Source organism: Corvus cornix, chromosome 15, assembly GCF_000738735.6.
Source record: "Corvus cornix cornix isolate S_Up_H32 chromosome 15, ASM73873v5, whole genome shotgun sequence".
NCBI lineage: Eukaryota > Metazoa > Chordata > Aves > Passeriformes > Corvidae > Corvus > Corvus cornix.
In genome coordinates, this window is record NC_046345.1 from 3,351,839 (window position 1) to 3,373,149 (window position 21,311).

General features: G+C 43.0%; 1 protein-coding gene across 2 annotated transcripts in view; it reads left to right on the top strand.

The window, feature by feature from the left end:
• Window positions 1–20,360, top strand: part of LOC104688829 (MLX interacting protein) — a 45,489-nt gene extending 25,129 nt beyond the window's left edge. The window contains exons 5-17 of one of the 2 annotated variants that reach the window (XM_039560934.1): window positions 263–304; window positions 1,357–1,528; window positions 2,422–2,511; window positions 3,102–3,193; window positions 3,292–3,955; window positions 6,824–6,945; window positions 7,659–7,845; window positions 8,608–8,732; window positions 11,264–11,362; window positions 12,532–12,659; window positions 13,700–13,823; window positions 14,443–14,572; window positions 15,038–20,360. In XM_039560934.1, coding sequence (XP_039416868.1) covers window positions 263–304; window positions 1,357–1,528; window positions 2,422–2,511; window positions 3,102–3,193; window positions 3,292–3,955; window positions 6,824–6,945; window positions 7,659–7,845; window positions 8,608–8,732; window positions 11,264–11,362; window positions 12,532–12,659; window positions 13,700–13,823; window positions 14,443–14,572; window positions 15,038–15,159 — 2,097 coding nt within the window. In that variant the 3' untranslated portion in view covers window positions 15,160–20,360. The remainder of the gene's footprint in view (window positions 1–262; window positions 305–1,356; window positions 1,529–2,421; window positions 2,512–3,101; window positions 3,194–3,291; window positions 3,956–6,823; window positions 6,946–7,658; window positions 7,846–8,607; window positions 8,733–11,263; window positions 11,363–12,531; window positions 12,660–13,699; window positions 13,824–14,442; window positions 14,573–15,037) is intronic. The other variant, XM_039560935.1, reaches the window with a different exon arrangement.
• The last annotated feature ends 951 nt before the right edge of the window (window positions 20,361–21,311 follow it).

Below are 21,311 nucleotides of genomic sequence, written 5' to 3' on the forward strand. Positions count from 1 at the left end.
CTGTTGGTAGTTTACTTGAGCTTGATCAGTATGTTGTTGCTTTTTGAGTTTTTCTATTGCTTTTTCTGGCATGCAAGAGTACTTAAAACAGATGATAAGCTGGTACAGACGTGCTCATTGGATTAGTTCCACTTAACTAAAAATTGTTGTGCTGGGACTGATTGTGCATGATTGGGTCTTAAAAGTTTTGCAAATCAGGTCTTCTACTGGCACATACAGGACCTATTCTGACTTTACCATCTCTTCTGTTCTCCTTTTGCAGTTACAGAAACATAAAGATGAAGATCTTTCAAGTTTGGTCAGGGTAGGTAACACCACTGAGAAGTGGCAGCATTTATGCTTGTAGAACCCGCAGTAGATAACAAAGCTGTAACATGCAGTAGCTTGCTTTGATTAAAATCTAAAGACAAGCATCTTGCTTAAGCCTTAATTAAGGTTAGACACCTTAATGCTCTGTGCCTTAGAGAGCAATGTAAGATTTGTAGCTTAAATTGGATGGAGGAGAGGTTGAATGTAAAGCGCTGTGACAGATGAAATGGGAATCAGCATTGCATACCCAGAGAGATCAATCTCTTTGAGGGCTGGCACATGATTTCATCTTGTTACTGAGTTGTAACTGGCACTGCTGCCTTGCTTGTTTAACTGGATCTGTGAAGATGTGTGAGCTACATGTTGCAGATCTTCCTGCTGTGCCCTCAGCTGAGGCAGATAATATGCCAGGATCCTAAAAAAGGACAAAATGGTTGAACAAACAGTGGTATCGCCATTTAGTATGTCCCCTTAAGCTATCAAACCTACTTTGGGTGTATAAACTGATGATCAGAAGCGCTGTTCTGTTGTTTTTGCAAGGCAGTGCAGTTTAACTCAGCCTGTAGTGAGGGATGAGTAAGCCAAGTCACATTATGTTGTATTTTTCATGGGCAAAAAGTGTCTTGTGCAAACTCGGAGTACAATTACACTTCACTTCAGAATTTCAGATACATCTCACAAGACCGGAGTTGTTTGCATTCTGGCTATTCATGTTGGTTTTAATCTTTATTCAAACCAAGGGATTGTTAAACTAGGTACAAAAATACTTGTGTAATCAATCAAACAAGGAAGTATTGTTATTTGTCTTACATCCTCTAGTCAACATCTGGGTTTTGGACAAAAACCTTTCCCAGAATGTTGTGGTATTTCAGTGAGCTGAAGTTGTTGGTGTATCAGAAGCACCACTGATGTGTTTCAGTCCATTTGATGGCTCCTCAAAGAGAGGTTCTTTAAAAATGTGAAAAATGAGGGCTGCTTTCATAGATCTGCACCAGACTGCTTTGGCATTGTCTAGGCAGCCTGACCTCTCTTCCTTTGCTTTGACAGGATGATGATGTGGTTCTCTGGCAAAAAAGAAGGTATGGCAGAGAAACCCCTGTCCCTATGGAGGAAGGCAGCCTCTTGGATGCAGACATGCTCATGTCCGAGTTCACCGACACCCTGTTCTCCACTCTGTCTTCACATCAGCTGGTTTCCTGGCCAAATTCCAGGGACATAGGTATTTGTTGGCTGTAGCTATGTTGCAGTGAGAACCCCTACAAAAACTCTGGTTTGTTGCTTTGCTGCTCTTGTAGCCTTGCCTAAGAAATCTATCTTATATTGCTGATACAGATAAAAACAGGTCAGGGAGTGTGGCTGTCTTATGATTCTGTAGGTTACAGAATCCCAATTAATGATCCAAATTTAATTTCTATCTTAGCTTCTTAGGTGCTGCTCCCAGCTTTGCCCCCCTAATGTTGCTCTGAAGAGCAGTATTTACTTTATCAGTGGTGAAGGCATTGTGATTTATCTCAAAGCATAGTTGTGTGTGTATTTTTAAGGGAGTGCCTGTGTATTTTTGTTTGTCCAGTACAGCCAGTGCCAAGTCGCATCTGTACAAACAATCCCAAGAGCTGTTCAGCTCTGTCTGGAGGCTCTGTCTGTCTGATGGGATGGCACATGTCCACTGTGCACCATCCTTGCTGCATGGATGTCTGAGCAACTCCAGAGCAGCCATGGTTTACATGAATTGTACTCAAGGCAAATTAAAGGATGGTGGTTTACTTTACAATACTCTGCTGTGAGCTGCGGTGGGTCAGGCTGTGCTTCCCAGCAAGGCTGTGTGTGTAGTGCAGGAGGTTTGGGAGCAGGAGACGTCCGAGCTTGGCAATCCCAGATGTCAGAGCCTTCAGGTTGCACCCCTTCCATTTTATTAGCTGAAAGTTTCATTCCCCAATGGCTTTGAATTCTGGACTGTGCTGTAGCTCTGAAGAGAAGCAGATGCTCAGTTCCTTTCAGCAGCAGTTTTTCTGTAACATCTCTGCCAAGCCTGGCTGTGGAGTGTTTTAATCCTACTGCTGTTATTATGTCAGTGATGTGAAGCTAATCTAATCCATCTCCTGAATTTTGCAGGACACTTAGGAAATGCTGATATGATTCAACCAGGGCTTATTCCTCTCCAGCCAAATTTTGATTTTATGGATACTTTTGAGCCTTTTCAGGGTAAGAATCATATGTAGAGTTCATTAATTTCTTAAATATTGCTGTGATTTTGAACTAGGTTTTAAAATAAGTTTAAGTGTTACAGATAGCTAAGGTTTCCTCACTTCACACTTCTTACTGATGAAGACATTTAATATTCTGTTTGTCTTTGAATGTTTTATGGCACTGTCAAGAATTCCATATGACATTAAACCACTGCTGACAACTTTGATGGTTATGGCTCTTCATGGAAGTAAAGAGTCATACATCTGTTTGCTAGCTCTGCAAGCAGTCTGCATCAGATAACTGTACTTTGTGGGACTGCACTGAGGATCAGTTCTTGGCTGTCTGTGTGTAGATGAACCTTAAACAGGATTAATTTTTGCAGTGTCCCAGTTTGCATGAAAGTTGATGAAGTCAATCCCAAAGAGATCAGTTCCTCTGGGAGACAGCAATTTATTGCTCAGTCAACAGCAGTTGTATGAAGCAAAAATCTCATGGTTTCATTATTTGCTAAATAATACTGATATTCCTGTGAATTTTAGGATCTAGCAATGCTGTACATTGAGTATGGAAAGTAGAAAATTTATAAGTGACTTTTCATGTTTCAGAATTATTCACGCCCAGTCGCTCCAGTAATTATTTCCCTTCCGTGTCTGCTGTCAGCTCAGCTACCACAGACAGCAACAGCCACTCTTCCCAGGTAAGAGAGGTTTAAAACAGAAGGCTCTGACATGAGCCATGTCCTTCTTAGGAGGAGTTCAGACATGTCTGAATCAGTGATATTTCCTTGTCTCTCAGTCTCCTGTCCTGCCGTCGGGTTCATTGCCCAGCACGCTTCCAGCAGGGAACATCAGTGATGGACTGATTCCTTCCTCAGTACCTGCTCCTGTCATTCCTGACGTCGTTGCAGACCAGTGCTCCAGCATTAGAAGCGAGGAATCTTTCATCCAGCCAGCAGACTTCCCTCCCGACTCGTCTCTCAGCGGGCCACAAACTTTTATGTCAGTGTTCCCGACGTCCCTGCCACTGCTGCAACCCACGAGTGCCCAGCACCAGTCCCCGCTGCCCGCGGTGCCGCTGAGCTCCAGCCTGAGCCCTGCGCCCGCCGCCTTCGCTGCTCCAGAAACGCCCAAGTTCGGCCTCTGTGAATCCACGGTCATCACTCACACGGCTTCTGCCACGCTGACCCACAACGCCCCTGCCACCACCTTCAGCCAGAGCCAGAGCGTGGTCCTGGCCACGCAGCAGCCGGGGGCAGGAGTGCCTTGTAACCTGGCCTTCCAGACTGCTGTTGTGCAGGGGCAGCCCCGGCCGCAGGTGCAGTCCCAGCTGACATTTGCACTCCCCAAACCTGTTCCTCTGGCCAGTGCTGGGACAAGGCCCAAACAGTCACAAAAAATAGTGCCTGCTCCGAAGCTTGAAACAGTGTCCTTATTGGTAAAGAATGCCTTCATCACCCCAGGTGAGGAGCACTGTGGGGGGATGTTTTCCTTTTCGGAGTGGGACTAGCAGGAGGAAAAGACCTTCTTGCTTTTCTTGCTTTACGTAATAAGTTAAAATAGAGCTTCTGAGGGTGTCTGCAGAACCCCTGAATCCACTGGTTGAATGCAGTGGCTGCACTGTTCAGTGGGATGCTCCAGGCTGCTGCAAGGATTGGAAGCAGTTTGGTTGAGTGTGAAAAGCTGACCTCCAGAAGGGGGTCTCTCCATGTAACATCTGTGATGGGCTGCGTAGCTGCATCAGCTCTGTGCTCCTGCCCCATAGAAACCTTGGATTTAGGTGTGATGCTGTTGTGATTAACTGCCCCTCTGAGCATTCAGCCACAGTGGAGGAGGAGTAGTAGGGAGAGAGTGTTACCTTCCCCTAGGAGAGGAGAGAAGGAGATCTCCTGAGGGAGCTAGAGATCTTTGTCTCAAGCAGTCTAGAGACCCCTGAGAAGCTTTAAGTCAGGAGTGGGTTTCAGGTCGGGATAGGAATACCTGGGACCTCCACACTGGGTGGGATTTGGAGCCACTGGTGCTGCACAAGGCAAAGAATAACAAGATGAGGAGGGAGAATTTCGCTTGAGGTGGTCCTTGTAGGAAAGCTCAAGGCTGGACAGGACAGGCAGCATGCTTTTCTTAGGATTATTGCAGGCTGTTTTTAGACTTGTGCTGGCTGGGAACCAAGTGACTTCAGCCACTTGAAATGTGCAACAATAATTCAAGAAAAAGCCTGCCTGGAGGAGTACTGTTAAACAGGCTTTACTAGGGAGTAGGTGTGTCTGCCAGGGCCTGATAGTGAGGTTACTCACCAAAAAGAAGAATCACTGTTGAGAAGAACAGATGCAAGATCTAATTTTATGATGTCACTGGGATCAGTTTGGTCCATGATTAATAGCACGAGGGTGTTAATGGCAGTGTTACTATCTATTGTGTCTTATAAACCAACAGTCCATGTACCTTCAGCAGTCGAGACATGCATTTCTCACCTAGTAAAGATTGTAGGCAACTCATTTTCAGAAAGCCTTTACTCCTACTTTCTCAGTGCTTCCTGGGTTGTTCCTCACCCCATATATTACTTTCCCAATGCTCCACCATTTACTTCTAGAGCTTCACAACCAGTGGCTTTGTTTCTCATCTAGATTAGTGGCATGTGTTTGGGGATCATGGTGTTAAACTACTGGGAGGTCAAGCTCAGGGGACAAATCCAAGAATTTATATAAATACTGGAGCTTTATTTTTGGCAATAGAATAAACATTAGTACTTGTAACCAAGGCATTTATGCCTGTCATTTGTGTTCAGGACAAACAAATCATTTCCAGACTATAAAGCAAATACATTATATCTTGGGTTAGAACTGCTCGGTGGTATAAGGACTTAAAAACCTGTACAGATTGTCTCATCAGGTGCAAGACTTCACTGCTATCACCACTTCAGGATAAATGTGCTGATTTTGAGAGGAAAGTCTGGAAAAGATGCATGTGTAGAACAGAAACATGAATCATGTAAAGTGACTTCTAAATATTGTTGCTGGTTGTTGCAGCTCCCCAAGTGTGGAAGTCAGAAAGGCCAAGCCTGTGTAGCAGCACAATGCACTGGTGAGAGTAGACTCTTGAGCTCAATAGAGATGTCATAAGTCCAGCTGAACCACAGTGAACAGTGGAAGGGTTGTGATTCCAGCTTTAGATGTGGAATGCTCAAAGAATGAACTCCCTGTGTCAGTGACAGGGCTCTCCTCCAGACAGACCCACGCAAGGGCTGGCGCAAGGTTTGTGCAATCCACGGTCCTCTCTTATGGAGGCTCTGCAGAAACTCCAGTTGAGTCAAAACACAGTTATCAGTCACAGGTGACACTGTCAGGGAGGGGACGTTGGATAACCCTGCACTGTCTCCCTGTCCTGCTCTGTGTGCATCCTTCAGAACCCTGATGCTGACCTGCAGAGGGGTGGCTCGGCAGGGACTGAGCTGTGCTGACACTGCTCCTGCATCATGACTTTATTTGTACAAAGGAGAGCTGAACCAATACAGCCAAGAGAGAAGCCAAATATGTTTGGTTCAGTTTTATCAAAACCCAGGCAGAAGTTGTGTCTTTGCCTGATTCTTCCCTTAGTATAGGATGGTCAGTCATGTTCTGTCTAGACTGGGCAAGAACTGCTTCAGCATGAATTCTGTGTTAGTACCTGCACATCTGCATTGGTTATATGGAGATCTTCACAGATTCATGTGGAGACATTTGCTGCTGTTCAGAATTACCTCTAGCTGTCTAAGCACTGCAGAACTCCTGGATCTTTAGCATATTTTCTGGAATTTTGATGCTGATTCCCAATCACATTTGGTTGTCTTGTGGTCGTGTGTCATCTAAAGCAACTGTAAAACTAGATAATGGAAGAAGCTGCTGGATGAAGTGCTGAGGGAAAGGATTTAAGATAAATATACAAGGAAGCATGAAGTATTGAGTCATTGACCCTTCCTGGATCAGCAGGGCAAGTCTGAGATCCCAAAGTGTGGATGGGAGAGGAGAGCTGAGGATGGCCGTCCTCCTGTCAAACCCAGCTCTGATAGAATGAAGACACTTTGCGTCTCACTGAATTACTACATACCTCTGTAAATTCACCTTGAAACAGTGATGCTAGAAAACTCAGAAATAGCTGGAGTGTTGAAGTCCTTTGTACTGGATTAAGGGGGTTGAGATTATTGGAAGACTGGTGACATTTTATACTGCAGTGAAATAGTACCAAATAGATGCCCATTGATCCACCCCCCTGTTTAATGACAAGTTATTCATACCAAATAATCTCCAGCTTTTGTTTTGTCTCATTAACTATTCTAACTGAATTGTGTTCTTCAGCTGCCTTTCAGGGACAGTCCAGAGCTGTGATTGTAACTCCAGCACCTTTAAAAAGAGAGGGGATTTTGACGCCAGCCACGTCTCAGTCTAATGTTGCAATTGCACCAGCTGGAATTGTCAGAGTAAGGAGAAGAAAAAAAAATTATATATTTGTTTTCTAGGCCTGTTACTTGCAAGTAGTGAGAGCCATAATGTGCTGAGGAGGGTAACGAGTCCACTAAATCATCTGTTACCCAACGTATGCATTTGTGCATTCAGCATTATGTTTGCTTATTTTTAATGTAGTCACTTTATGGGCCTGGAAGCATTTTATAGTCTTGACAGACTCTGTCTCACACAACAGCAAGATTCCAAGGAGGCCTGTATTCACAGTGCTGTGGATGGGATGGCTTGTGCTTTAACTGTGCAGAAGCCCAGGGAGCTCACCTTTCCACTGCCATATTGGAAAACATGCCTTGGGTATGTGAGTGGGTTTCCCCAATATGTTGTGTGCAGGAAGATGGAGATAGATTTTAGTATATTATGCTGTTGATGTGTTGTAATACTGCTTTAAGTTATGAAAGGATACTGGTCTCCTGCCAGAAGCCTGACTTTGGTGCCTGCCAATTCCTTATATATTAGCCCTTGTTTCATGTCATCAGATTGTTAATCATGTCTTAATTTGCTACTTTTAGTGAAAGGCAAGGTAACAAATCTCTCTCTCTCTTTCTCTTTCTTACTCTCTCTCCTCCCACTTTCTCCTTTCTCTCATCCCTTCTCTCCCTCTGCCCCCACACTGCCCCTCCTGCTCTCTCTTTCTCTGTTTTCCTCTGTGCTATTTCTGTGCTGTTCCCAGGCTCCCGGGGTGACGGAGTTCCGTAGTAACATTCTGGTTGGTCCAGCACAGCGAGCACCAAGTAGTCAACAAAGCCAGTCCACAGTCTCACATCTCTTCCCTCCTAGTGTAGTCCAGGATGTGTTGGTGAAAGGAGAGCACATCCCTTCCCACTGCAGCAGTTCACAAGTTCCCTCACCTACACCTAGTAAGTTAGAAAGCTGTAAGCATTCTCCCCCCTGCACATGGAAGTGTGTTTCTGTTGGGTAGGCAGGATGTAAATGGGCCTTGAGGATACCTTGATAATTTTTGAAGGAAAAGCTTTTCAGGCCCTTCTACCCCACAGCTTCAGTTGCATCCAGTAGTTTGCAATTTTTGTCTTAAATGACTCTGCAGTGTCCCCAGAAACTGTGATTTTGTGCTTCCTATAAGTGGCTCCTTTCTAAAAGGATGTGCTGTCCAAGAAATGAAAGACATCTGTGTAGGAAGTGCTGAATAGGTTTGTTGTTAGTGTCATAGCTCTGATTTTGACTGGAGGATCTCAGACACAATCCTTGTAGGTAAGTGCAAAGACTCCTTTTGCATGTGCATCGACGGAGCGTTCCCTGGGCTGGTTCTGGTGGTAAATGGCTTGTAAATGTCACCATCATGTCCCAGGCTTTTAGAGACAAATGGGGGAGTCCAGTAGGACAATGGAATCACAGCCTGCACATCCAGTATGCCTTTGCTGAAATATGCGTGTGTGAAAGGACTATTACATCTTGCTATTCAGGATGTATGACACTTGTGACATTGTATCCTAAGCTTTCCCAGCAGTCTTGATGTTTTCTAACATGTGGTTGCTGCATCAAACAGTGTAATTTGGTTGCCGACTGCATTTCAGTTCAATTCTGAGTAGAAACTTCTCAGCACTTACATTTGCTACAAAAAGTTGTTTGTTAATGTGTCTTGTGTTTTTTCCTTTATGAAGGCCGGGACTGTCAGAATTCAGGTCAGGCTTCCCCCTGCACCTCTGAGCAGAGCCCCAGTCCACAGTCTCCTCAGAACAGCTGCTCAGGAAAATCTGCCACTGACCCTACTATGGCTGCATTTAAGGTGTGTGTCCCTTCCTTTGAGGGGCTTTTCTTCTTTGCCTTCATAGCTACTTTTCTGTCCTGATGTCTGAGCATGAACTAGAGAAAGTTGTGCTTCAGGACAGTAGCATATTTGTGTGTCGGGCTTAGCTTGCTGCTGCATCTATGCTGCTCTGTGCAATCCAAAATGTCAGACTCTAATAATCTACTCTGCTCCTCAGGGATGTGTCACCAGAGGGGCCAGGCTTAGCTGTACCTCTGCAGGTCCTAATGGTCATGACAGCAGTTCCTGCTGTGGCTCACAGGAGTGTTGTGACAGGTGTCAGTTTACTTGGTCAAAGGTTTCAGGCTTAGTGTTCTAAACTGTGGCTTTTTGCCATTGTTCTGTTGGGGCTCTTCAGTCTGCAGGGCTCTGGCCATCGCTGGAGGGGAAGTTCTTGACCTGCTGAGTAACTTACATGTCTCCAGTGATGCTATGCTGCTCCACAGAGAAGCAGCTCCACAGACTCTACAAGTTACACCTGTAAAACCCTTCAAGAATTACTGGGGTAAGAACTCGGCGGTCTAGAGATAGCACCTGAGCACTGGTTGTACCTCACACACAAGCTGAACACTTGTCAGAACACTTTCTGTGGTGGTATGAGAAGCTTCTCCACAAAAACCCCGTCAGAACAATCAGCTGTAATTCTCTCATCCATTCTGTTGTGAAAGGGAGTGTTACTTAACTGTTTTGCAAGTGCCAACCCCCTTCTGGCTTCTCTGGCTCTGTGTACCCTGTGAGTTGAGGGCAGTTTGATTACTCCAGGGCAGAAACATAAGTTTTAACACCTGCAGCCTGTGACTACACTCAAGTTCTGGATCTGTTGCAGAGGAGAATCAGAACTGCCCCTTGCTGACCATGCTGCAAGTTACTCATGAAAGTTGGCAGTGATTTGCTTGGCATGAATGCTCACAAGCAGGAGATGCAGCCTATTCTGTTGTTAGGGAGTAAGTTAACAAAGGAACAAATTAGTAGCGCTGGCTGATGGTGGGAAAGTGGTCACAAGATGGAGGAGCATTCTTAAAAGTAGGGATACTGCAATGAAATAGGCTTCATAGCCATGTAAACACACCTCCTCTGACAGGAATTGCTTTGGATGTGGACTGTTAGTAACTCTTTTGTAAGACAAGAGAGGAACAGTGATACTTGCCAGGCTTCAGATGTATGTGCTTTTGTTCCTCTTCATTGTTAGATTAAACAGTTCTGTATTGCTAGGTAACATGGCTATTTCAGTTTGGCAAAGCATAGAGGGCACTGGAAATCTCAGTTCTGCTCTTGAACCTGCATTTTCTGTGGTTTTGGGAGCCACTTCACTGCTTTATTACACTGCTTTCCTTCATTATAAAGTGGGGTGATGGTGAGCTGCTGCCAGAAAGCCTCACTCTGCCAGGAATGTGTTCTCAAAGTGCAAAATCTGTTAAAGAAGTTTCTTCATCCCAGATTTCCTGTGGCAAACTCCCAGGAAAAAGTAGTAATTGAGTGGTGCAGCAGTAGGAACAACTTGAGCTGGTGCTGCCAGAGAGGGACTCAGAAAAAAGAAATCCTTGGCCTGTTACACAGTTAAGGGTCTCTGCACCTCCTTCACACACCTGGCATTCACCTCTGTGTGGAATGGGGATTTTTGGAGTCATATATGGAGTTGTTCTGTTCCTTCCTGGATCCTTTCTCTGTGTCCCTGCTGCGGCTGTGATGTGTTAGCATCCCAAGGATGATCCCTTGCTGTTCCAGGCTTCAGCTGAGCTGGGCAGGAGCCACAGGGCGGCGGTGTGGCCCCAGCTTTGGGAAGGGATCCACCGGCTGCTCCTTTGTCCTCAGTAGCTCAGAGGCCTTGGAATAATCTGGCATTCCCAGTGCTGGAGCAGAAACTAGAGCTCCTTTATAGCTTGGAAAGTCTTTTCTTTCTATGGACACCAACCTTGGGAGCTCCTGTGAGTGGTTTATGTAGCTCTCCAGCCCTGGGATCCAGGGGCTGCAGGCTCCTCCTGTGCCTGAAAAATCCTGCCAGTTGTTTTCTTTGTTACTGATTGCGAGGTATTTCTACCACAGCCTGGACAAATTCTGGGTCCACTGATCTTTGCTCTTTTGTTAATACAAATCCTAAATCTTCTATTTCCTGATGACACAGCTAAAGAGTTGTAGGGTGACCTTTTCTTTCTGCTAAAGCACTACACAGACAAATAGTATCTCTCAAACAACCTTCATATGCCATGCTGGCAAGTAACAAATCATGTGCATACTGTACAAGTCTAGAACCTCCAGGTAATATAATATCTTTCAGGTTTTCTCCTTGCCGTCCTGGCATGTGATGTTTAAAATAGGTGCAGATGTCAGAGGTGGCTTGGTCCACAAACACACTGTCAATTCATTATTAAAATTCTGGAGAGTTGTTCCAGGGGAGACTGTGAATGTCAACAAGTCAACAAAAATGACACTGAATTTGAACAGCTGAAATAGTCATAGCAGTAGAACAGTAAAGGAGAACAGCATAGACTGAGCTGATTTTATTTATGCAGAATCGAAGGATGAGGCATCTTTCAGAACAAAAACGAAGGTTTAATATCAAGATTGGTTTCAGTGCTCTGAACAGCTTGGTGTCAGCCAACTCCAAGTCGGTAAGTACCTCAGCAGCATTTACAGTTTAATGTGAAATGTAAGAAAGAGCCATTCTAAAAGTCTTGTTAATAAATGTAATGATTTCACTGTTGAATGGTCAGCTGAGCACAGCAGAGCATGCACTGCTGGAACACAGCAGTGAGCAGATGTAGAATGGAAAAGCTTAGGTAAATTCCTAAAATTTCCTACACCATTGAGATCTCTGCCTCCCAGCAGGAGTCAGAAGCATGTTCAGTTCGATGATTTGGAAAATCTGTTTAGGACTCCTTACACCACCCAGCTGTCTTTAAGAATCAGGGCCTTTTTTTCCCCTTTCACCTGTCTTTTGTACATGGGCTTACAGACACCCAGATTTCTCATTGTCAAATGACTTTATCCAAACTAAGAACTTACTCTGGCTACACTAGTTAACTTAGTTCACTAAATTGAAATACAGATATATCTGCACAACAAAATTTTTTGTGTCCTTTAAATACCAGTAGCTTTAAAACATGGAAAATATGAAAGCTTTTTGTGCAGCATGCTGATTTGTTTGCATAATTTTTATAGTTTCAGAAATTTAGGTGATACGTTGTCAGAATTTCACTTCCTGACTTGAATAGCCTATTTGAAAGGAAATCCTTTTTAAAAATCTAGCTTTACTAAAATGTCTGGTTATTTTATTTCTCAAGTGCAGATTTTTAATTGGTTCCCCAAAACTGAAGAGTATTGTTATCGGTCTCCTTTGGTGGGTCCTTCTCTTCAATAACTTCAGGTTTCCCAAACTAAATAATTTATATTACCAGCTTCAAGCAGTGCTTCTACCAGCACTATAAGTCTGTCTGGAGATGTAGCACATCCTTCAGTACTTAAGTAAGAACTGTAAATATTTTTAAGAGGACAGATAATGAAATAAAACATTTTAAATTACTAAAATACTTCTTTCAACAAAGTAGCAGAAAGGTAGTTTATGGAAGAAAACAACCCCTGCAGCCACATTTCTCTACTGGAGTGTGGAGTCAGAGAAGCACAGAGCTGAGCATCTGAAGTGTTTTGCTCTGCCTGACCCTGTGCTTTTACACCCAGTAAAGCAAAATTAAAAGGTGCTGAAGTGCAGGTTAGGAGGACAAACTCTTCATGAATCTCAGGTTGTTGCAGAAGGTGAACTGTGTGTCTGTGCTTGGTCTAGATCAGCCACGCCATCACGCTCCAGAAGACAGTGGAATACATTGCTAAGCTGCAGCAGGAGAGGACACAGATGCAGGAGGAAACCAGGCGCCTTCGGGAGGAAATCGAGGAGCTGAACGCCACCATCCTGTGAGACCAGGGAGCTTCCAGGGATGGAGCAGCAGCTTCAGTGGTGCTTGGGCCAAACAGCAGGGAGTGTGTGCTCAGTGTCACACCAGGCAGCAGATGGGTGTTGGACAGAACAGAGCTGCTGCCAGCTCCAAGCTCCAAGCAGAGCTGCTGTGGGATGGGCACTGGTGCAAACTGTGTGGGTTTTCTGCAAGCTCTGAGCACGGAATGCGCAGCAGTGGCAGCATCAGGGAGGATATGTCAGGTCAGAATAATTCTGAGAAGAAACCAGCAAGGGATGTTTTTATAAAGCTCATTGATGATGGAACTCTCACTCTTCACAATGGCTTTGCTGCAGGTTTCTTTTCAAATGCAGTCAGTTTTTATAGGAAAATGTGTTTGAGTGCATAAGACACAGGGCTTGGGCTCCAGAAGTTTGTCACTGGCTGAACATAGCTGTGGTAAATCCCTTCACCTTCCCAGTGCCTCAGTTTGCTCGCTTGGTTTATGATAGTTACGTACTACTACACAGCATGTTGAGAACACCGGTGGCTTTGCTTCCAGCTCCAGAAGTTTTAGGCTTAGGCATGATGTTAGAATTAGCAGTAAATCAAAATACTTCTGTTTTTCTTACAAAATATAATGAAGTCTGCTTGGTTTTATTTTAAATTGATCTGTTTCATAAGAATCTCCGTTATATCTTCTTTTGTAACATTGCTTAGGAGTAACTCTGTAAATTTTTCCTTGACTCCTGATGTGCCTTGTCCTTAATGGATGCCTAAAATTACTTTGTTCTATGTTATACTTTGTTTTCAGTTTTGTTGTTTGTCAGAAGTGTTTGTAGCAGCTTGATAAGTCACTTTGCTGCTTGAATATAGACAAAATTGTTGGGAAAACAGTTTGTATTGCTGACCGGAGCAGTTACACTCTGGGGGGATCATGCACTGGGAAGCCCCTCCACCAGAGATACCAGGAATACACACTTTTCTTCTGCTGCAATTTATTCTGGAAGAGAAATGTGTCCTTTTTAGTGGGATTCTGACCTCCAAACATCTTTTCAGTTCTTGCCAGCAGCAGCTCCCTGCTACCGGGGTTCCTGTAACACGGCAAAGGTTCGACCACATGAAGAGGTTGTTTGATGAGTATGTGAGAAGCAGGACCCTGCAGAACTGGAAGTTTTGGATTGTATCCTTTTATACCAGCCTGATGAACTTGGGCTTTGGTACTGGTACTTTTAGAGCCAAGAGCTTGAGATTCTGATGCTGTGACTTTAAGCCAAGTTACTTAAATAACAAATGTCCTCAGTTTTCATCCACATCTGCATGTGGATATGGATTCTTGCAGAACTTGTTCACCTCAAAGTGTGGGAGATAACTGGAAAGTAAAATGCAATGCAGAGGTAGGGTTTTCTTGCTAGGTTATTGTACTGCAAGAAATCTTCTGTGGACTCTAACTGCAACTCTGGCTGTCTTCTGGGAAATGTAAATAGACAATAGCAAAGATTTCAGGGGAAAAAAATTACAGTTACTGAAGCTGTTCAAAAACTTGCACATTCCCCTTTCCTTTTTTCCCCCTTCAGGTCAGTGTGGAGGAATTTTGCAAAGTATAGTGAATATCTCTAGGAGCTAAGGTTCAATTTTTTTCCTTAGTGTTACAGATTTGAAAGTACAAGTTTTGAAATGTTGCAGTCCCTCTGGCAGTTGAAGTCCATTTAGAAATCCAGTGTTTTCTCTGTCATAGCCTTTCCTGTAGAATGTTTGGAACTCCCCCTTTGTTGTCTCCCTTGACATTTGATGGTCTGCAGTTCAGCATTATTATTAAGCCATTGTTTGAGTCCTTCAATGGGATGGTTTCCACAACAAGTTTTAAGGATCTGAACGAAACTGCACTGGCCTGGTTGGATCAGCACTGTACTCTTCCTATTCTGAGACCAAGTAAGTGAAGTTCCATCCAGAAGCTCTTCCAGATCATAGAAAGTGTAATATAATAGCATTTTTTAAAAGTCAGAGGATGACAAAGAAAGCACATGATGCTGAATGTGACTTTTGCTTCCTTTTTGTTAGCTCATTGAAAAAATAAGAGCCTCTTCTGACTGTGAAGACAGAAAAAAAAATGTTGAATATACCAGAATTTAAACAGTCTAACTACTTTTAAATTTCAAAAGCTTGGCTCTAGTTGGCTGTGTGATTTATCTGGTAGTGAGGGAAGACCTCTGAGATTTGTATTCAGCTTTGGAGTGACCTTCTGTTTGGGCATCATTGCTTGATTCTTTCCCTCTTGCCATTCAGCAAGTATTTAACTTACATTTATAAGTGTCACGAGGTGCTCTCTTTTGTAGAAGAAAGATCAGTCAGACTAATGGTTTCTCTTGATGCTTTTCCTGGGTTTGTTTTTTGTAGTGGTGCTGAACACCCTTCGGCACCTGAGCAGGACCACCTCGATCCTGACGGACCCGTCGCAGCTGCCAGAGCAGGCCCGGGAGGCTGTGATGAAGGTGAACAAGAGAGCTGGGGAGACCTAACAACCAAAGACCCTGAGGTGCTTGTCCCAGGGGTGGGGAACCTGCCAGGCCCCACCTGCCCAGGCTCCTCCAGTCGGTGCACTTTAGAAAGGATTCTCTCCATCACCTGAGACATTGTTCAGGGCACCTGGCCCTGCCTTCCGAAGAGGTGCAGGTGATGCAGCGTTGTCAGAATGTTTTGGTTCCTCTCCAGTGCTGTGCTGTGCTCCGTCAAGTGAGAAAAACCACCGAGCTCAGGTAAACTCAGCAGGTTTGAGCCCTGCAGGCAGCAATAGATCTCCATCAATGCATCTGTACGCAACTAAGAGATTTCTATGAAACACCCTCAGTTCTCTGAAGTGTAAATCCTGTACACCAAGGAATGTGCTCTTCAAGGGGAAAAAATACTTTTGATTTCATGAAGCAAAATACGCTTTTTATTTTGTTTTCTGGTATTCAGTTCCATTTGTTTTACTTGAATATTGAAAATTGTTAAACAGGATCATACGAAAAACCAAAGGAGAAGAAAAATCTGTCAGTGATGTCAACTCATGGCAAAAATACTTAGAATTAAAATCTCAGGCTGTGTTTTGTGTATTTTTATTTGAATGAGTGTATCATTGCTTTTGATCAGTTTCAAGACGTGCTTTATTTTCTAGTAAATAAAATAGCTGATTTTTTTTTTTTTTTTTTAATTTAGCCATTGCAGGGGAGTGGCAGGCCGTGCCGTAAGTGCAAGAAAGCAGTTTTAGATTGTATAAATTCTGCAATTAGGATAAAGATACGACTTTTATACCAGTTTAATCAACAAACTGGTTTTTTGCAATCTGCACAGTTCAGCTGCCATCCTCACAAAATGTGCACATATAAAACACACCCGTAGGTAAATGTAATAGCACTTCAGAAACAAGAATTGAGTTTGTGATGCTAAAAAATTGGCTTTTTTATTATCTCAGAAGCTGTATCAAACCACACAGACTTGCGGTCAGTTCTTTGCTTCTTTGTCTTTTTTGCTTCTTCTTTTTGCCTTCTGTCTGAAAAACCTGAAGGACTTTGCTGAGCCTGGTCTATATGGGAAGATTATGTTCAACATGAATTAGAAAACTTGTAAAAATAAGTTTAAAACTCAAAATACTGCATAACATTTTTGTGTGAGAGTCTCAGCATGTACTGTCCTCTGCTGCAGGTAAACTGAGTCCCATTCCAGCAGTGATTGTCCATCCTGAGATAGCACTGGGATGTTCATTCTAGCTGATTGTTCATAGTCTAGGATGGTCCCATGACCCTTGTAATTCCACTCACAACTTGATCCTGATTGTTCAGAGCTATGCAAATGGTGGAAATGCTTCCCCTGAGCAGTTTTCTTCCCGTTCCAAGAGCAGGCTGGAGGTGATGTGCAGCCTCTCACAGTGGGAAAATGAGGAGTAGTTGGAACACTTGGGGGTTGCACACACTGAAATGGGCTCAGTAGGTTCTCCTGGGGGTAAGGAGCTTTTCTCAGTTTTGTCCCAGTCTCCTCCACTTGGTGGGTCAAAGTTTGAAAGGAAACAATAGACCTGGGGAGTAGGACTGAGTACAGGGGGTAGGTTTGTTCTTGTTTCTCCATTGTCGTGAGTTTTTGCAGCTAATGGCTTTCCTTGCAGAGTTCCTTCTGTGTGAGCAGCACTGTAGCAAGGAGAAGGCACAAAAGGTGAGCCCCAGGGCCCTCTCCCTGCATGGAGGAACTGGGGGCTGAAGGGGAAGGCAGAATGGCACGTTTTGTACCAACACACCTTCCTGTAGCTGTGCAGGCAGAGGGGGAGATGCTTTTCTTTTTTTTTTTTTTTTTTACAGTAGATTGGACATATAATTTGAAGTTCATGGCACATGTGAAAACCTGTGTCCCTGTGATAGAAGCAACAAAATTCCAAGTCTCAGCCAAGGAATGGTGTGTAAAGGTTGTCATAGTAATTAAATAGTGAGTAGCTTCTTTGGAGGGATCCATTCCTAGGTCTTTCATAATGTTGTAATCAATTAAACAATATACTTTCGGGTGCATCTGGGTAAGAAGTGTTGAATAAGTAAATCAGTGCTTTCAATCCTCCCGTTTTTATCACTGGTTGTGAATTTGACTCCAGTAAAATCATTTTACGCTGTGATGAGCTGGAGATGTCCCTCCCGGCCTTTCCTCGGTGGGCCGATCTCACTGTTCGTGTGTTAAAAACGTCTGGGTTTCTAGCAAGAGAGCAGAAGGCATATTGTCCAAGAACTGGTGTTTTTGCTGACCTTTTCAGATGAACAGATCCTGTAATGCCTCCCCTGCCATGTGGTCTCCTGCTTGTCAGCAGTGATGGTGTGTGATTTTTACCATTTCTGGTATCGATGACGTGGGAGTTCTGTCCCAAGAAGCCCAGTGCAGTACAATCATACTTCAGGGCCCAGGGAAATTGGACAGCTGAAACCCTAACATCCATATCTCACTGAATGGACTAGAAACTGAAAGCAACCTTAAAGGAATAGGAAAGGGTAATTTAACTGAACTGCCAAAAATTTTGTCCATTCACAGTTTTTCTGTGGATGTGGATGGAAAATGTATCAATCTGATTGCACCGTGAGCTGGTTACAACTGGGGGGGAGTGCTTGTTTAACAAATTGTGGTGCAGAAATAAACTCAAAGCACTATTAAGCAACTGCAAATCTTAAAGAGAAAAGAATTCAATATTGCTTACTTAGGCAAGAGTGTAGGAGGGAGGAAAGGAAAAGTGAAAAGATACTTTCCATGTAGTGCAATTACCAGAAATGATGTGACTGCTCTTTGAAGCAGTGATTCAACATATTCTTGTCACCCTGTTATTGCAAATCAGAATTCTTTTCTTTTATCAGTCAGCCTTATGAGGAGAGTGATTTCACTTCGTTTGGAAACACGGGAGGAAAAAAGCTGGTTTATGTCTCACATCTGAACAAGTAGAACCAGTAAAGATTGGTATGGAAAGAGATAGACCACGTATGTATTAGTTCCTGCATAGTTTTCCACTTTGATTTGTGTTTAAACACCTTAGTCTGTCTTTCTTACCCACTGAGGAATTTTATTACTTTATTTTTTTCAGAGTTTGGTAACACTTTCTCCCCTAATTTAAGCGCTCTGATTTCCTCAGTGTCACCAAAGTAAGTAAGCCAAACACACAGTGCCTATAAATCTGCACAGAACTGCAGGTGCTGCACATCTGCTGGTGCTAAACTTTTGGAGAACCCCCATGTAATTGAATACAAGTTGTATTCCATCAAATCCAATGTATTTCGCTCAGTAAAGGAGTGGCTAAATAACTTATTTATGGCCTGTGATATGCACAAGGTCAAACTGGGATTGTCTACTGGTTCCTTCTGACCTTGAATTGTATTAATTGGTATATTGTAGATGGCCCCACCCCAAACACAAGTTCTGGAGAACTTGGGCGTTATCTGGTGTAGTTATTAGCTGTTACTGCAGTTATTGGCCTCCTTTTAGCAGGAGGAGTAAGGGGTGAAAGTCCAGGAGCAAACTAGAATTGAAGGAATTACTGAGGAGTGGGATCAGAGACAAGTGCACACTTCACTGTGACAGTCTGATCTCTGCACAAAACCAAAGGATTCTTGGTTAATACCATTTGACCTGACTGGAATGCTCTTCCCTGCTTTTCTAGTCCCCTGTGGAAGGCTTCCTTGAAGGGGGGCCTACTAGAATGTTTCCATCTGTGCCTTAGACCTTGGTGTTGTGTATGCATTTGATTAATCATAAGTCATACATTGTTCCCCCTAAAATGATGCTCTGTGGAAAATTGAGCAAATGGAGGAAGTGGGGCTTCCCTGGCCTTTTAGAGGATTTTATCTATGTGGCATTACTGTGACCCTTTCAGACTGAGGTTGTGAGTAACTTCATCTGTGTATGGAAAAAATTACATCTTTCCTGCTGAATCCACTGCCCTCCACTGCCATGTGCAGGAGCACCTGTGCACACAAGGACATAACCTCTGCTATGACAAACCCAGGAAACAGGCAAGGGCTTAAACCTCTAAATCTGAACTGGCTTGAAAAGACAAAGGGCTGTCAAAGGTATTGAAAAACTGCATCCCTTTGTATCTTCAGGTTTTTTTACATTCCTTTGTGTGTGTGTTTGTGTTCACATGTGGTAGAAGTGACAGGGACAGGTAAATTTAGTTGTGTTTGCTTTTAAAGCCCAAAACTCCTGAAAAGCAGTTTGAGAACAGGACAGGGAAGGTCACTGCAGAAATGTTCAGTAAGATAATGCTTTTGTAGTACAAATTATTTGAAGGCTATTTCACTCTCTCAGTTTTCTGGAGTGGATAATTCTTGATGTTGCCAGCTAGAAGGTACTGCTGAAAATAGAATGGGTTTTTTCACTGTTTTCACGTTTTCCTTTCTTCTTTTTTTTTTTTTTTTTTGTTCCTTTTCACCTTTATTGCATGGAAAACTACCAAAAATCAAAAGGCTGATGACATCCAGTTTAAGTTCTTTAGGGATTCAGTTACACCAGTCTGGAGGACTATGGACAATTGTTGATAACTTTAAGAAGTTTTTTAAATTAGGTGAGACATCAGGAGTTTTTCTATTACTCCCTAATTTATACACTTGAGTGTCAGAGGAGATTATTTGTTTTGGGGTTTTTTTTCTTTTATAGGACCCCAATATTTTTCCTACAACATCAGTTAAAGTTCTAGTTTTCTTTTGTTTCATTCTTGGTTGGATTTTCTTCTCATTTACTGTGCTAGAGCAGAAGTGGTAGAACCAAACTATAGCTCTGTCTGTAAAACTTGAGTTCTTCAGTTGCAATTACAGTAACTTCAGTTACAAAGAAACACACCTTAGGTAATATTAATGGAATTAATTTCTAGCCATTGTCTGAACTTTTCCACCATGAATAAGGCTTTCAATCAAAAGATATCAATGTTATGAGCAAGCCTTTTAACAATACAATGAATAAATAGCTCGTTTTCTTCTTCTAATCTTGTATTTAAATGTGTTTTAAGTGAATGGAATTCATTCTTGTTAAGAAAAAAAGGAAAAAAAATCTTGAAGGTATGAGGACTTCAGGTTGTGCTCTTGCTTTGCTTAGGTTTCCTGTTCTGTTGCATGACAACTTCTGTTGTGCTGTTGATATGTAGCACTTTTCAGTAGGTCTGTTAAATTGTGCAATGCATTTTTTTATATTTACAACCAAAACAATAAAGGATATTTTTTGGAAGAAACTGGTTGTAATGCCTTTATTTTCTAACTGGAAGTGGGGAAATGGTAAGTAGAATTGTTCCTGGACCAGGGCTAGCACTTAGCATCCTTTTTGCACCTCTAAAAGGTGACAAGAACTCATAATGAACAGTGCTGGGGTTACCTTTGGATCTGTGTGTTTGGCATTCCCAGAGCAGAGCTTGTATCCTCTCTATGGAGTTGCTGCACAACAGTGAGAGTGAGCTCGGGTGATGAAACTAAGCATAAAACTTTTTTTTTTTTCTGTCTCTGCACTTCCTTCTAACAGACAGTAATTCCCAGGTAGCCCTGATATTTCTCCAAAACAGGTAAAATTAATTAAGCCTGAGGTGCTGCACCAATGTCTTGAGCCCTGATAGTCTTATTTTCTTGCAGGCTTGGATTTGAGTTTGACACACTGCCTGGACAGTGGATACTCTGCAGAGCAGCACTGAGATTGGATAACATGGTATTCACATGGAATTTATGTCAGTGTTAGGCACTGAGCTCTTAAGTCCATTTAAGAAAGGAAATTAATAAATCTGCCTTTAATGACTGATTTTTGTTTTTCCCTGGTAGGACGCTCCAGCTCTCTGTGCTTCAGTTGTCACCTCCCTGGCATTTTGGATTTTCTTGCCTAGTGGAAGCAGCGTTGAGGCTCTAGTTGAAGTGAAAGGTAACAGAAGAGTGAAAAGAAGGATTTTATTTTAAAATTACCGCACAAGAGTTTGTGCTGGTTGATCTTACCCTTGTGATTGGTGCCTTTGACTTAGTATTTCTGATGAGAACTTCTGATGAGTCAGGCTTGCAGTTCCAGGAGGTACAGCAATTTTTGAACTCTGCGTTTAATTTTTCAGAAATCACAAGCTTGATCTCACATAAAGCATTTTGGTGGGAGTGAAGAGCAGTGCTGTTTCAACAGTGATAAACCAACTCTTCAGCCTGCCTTCAATCTT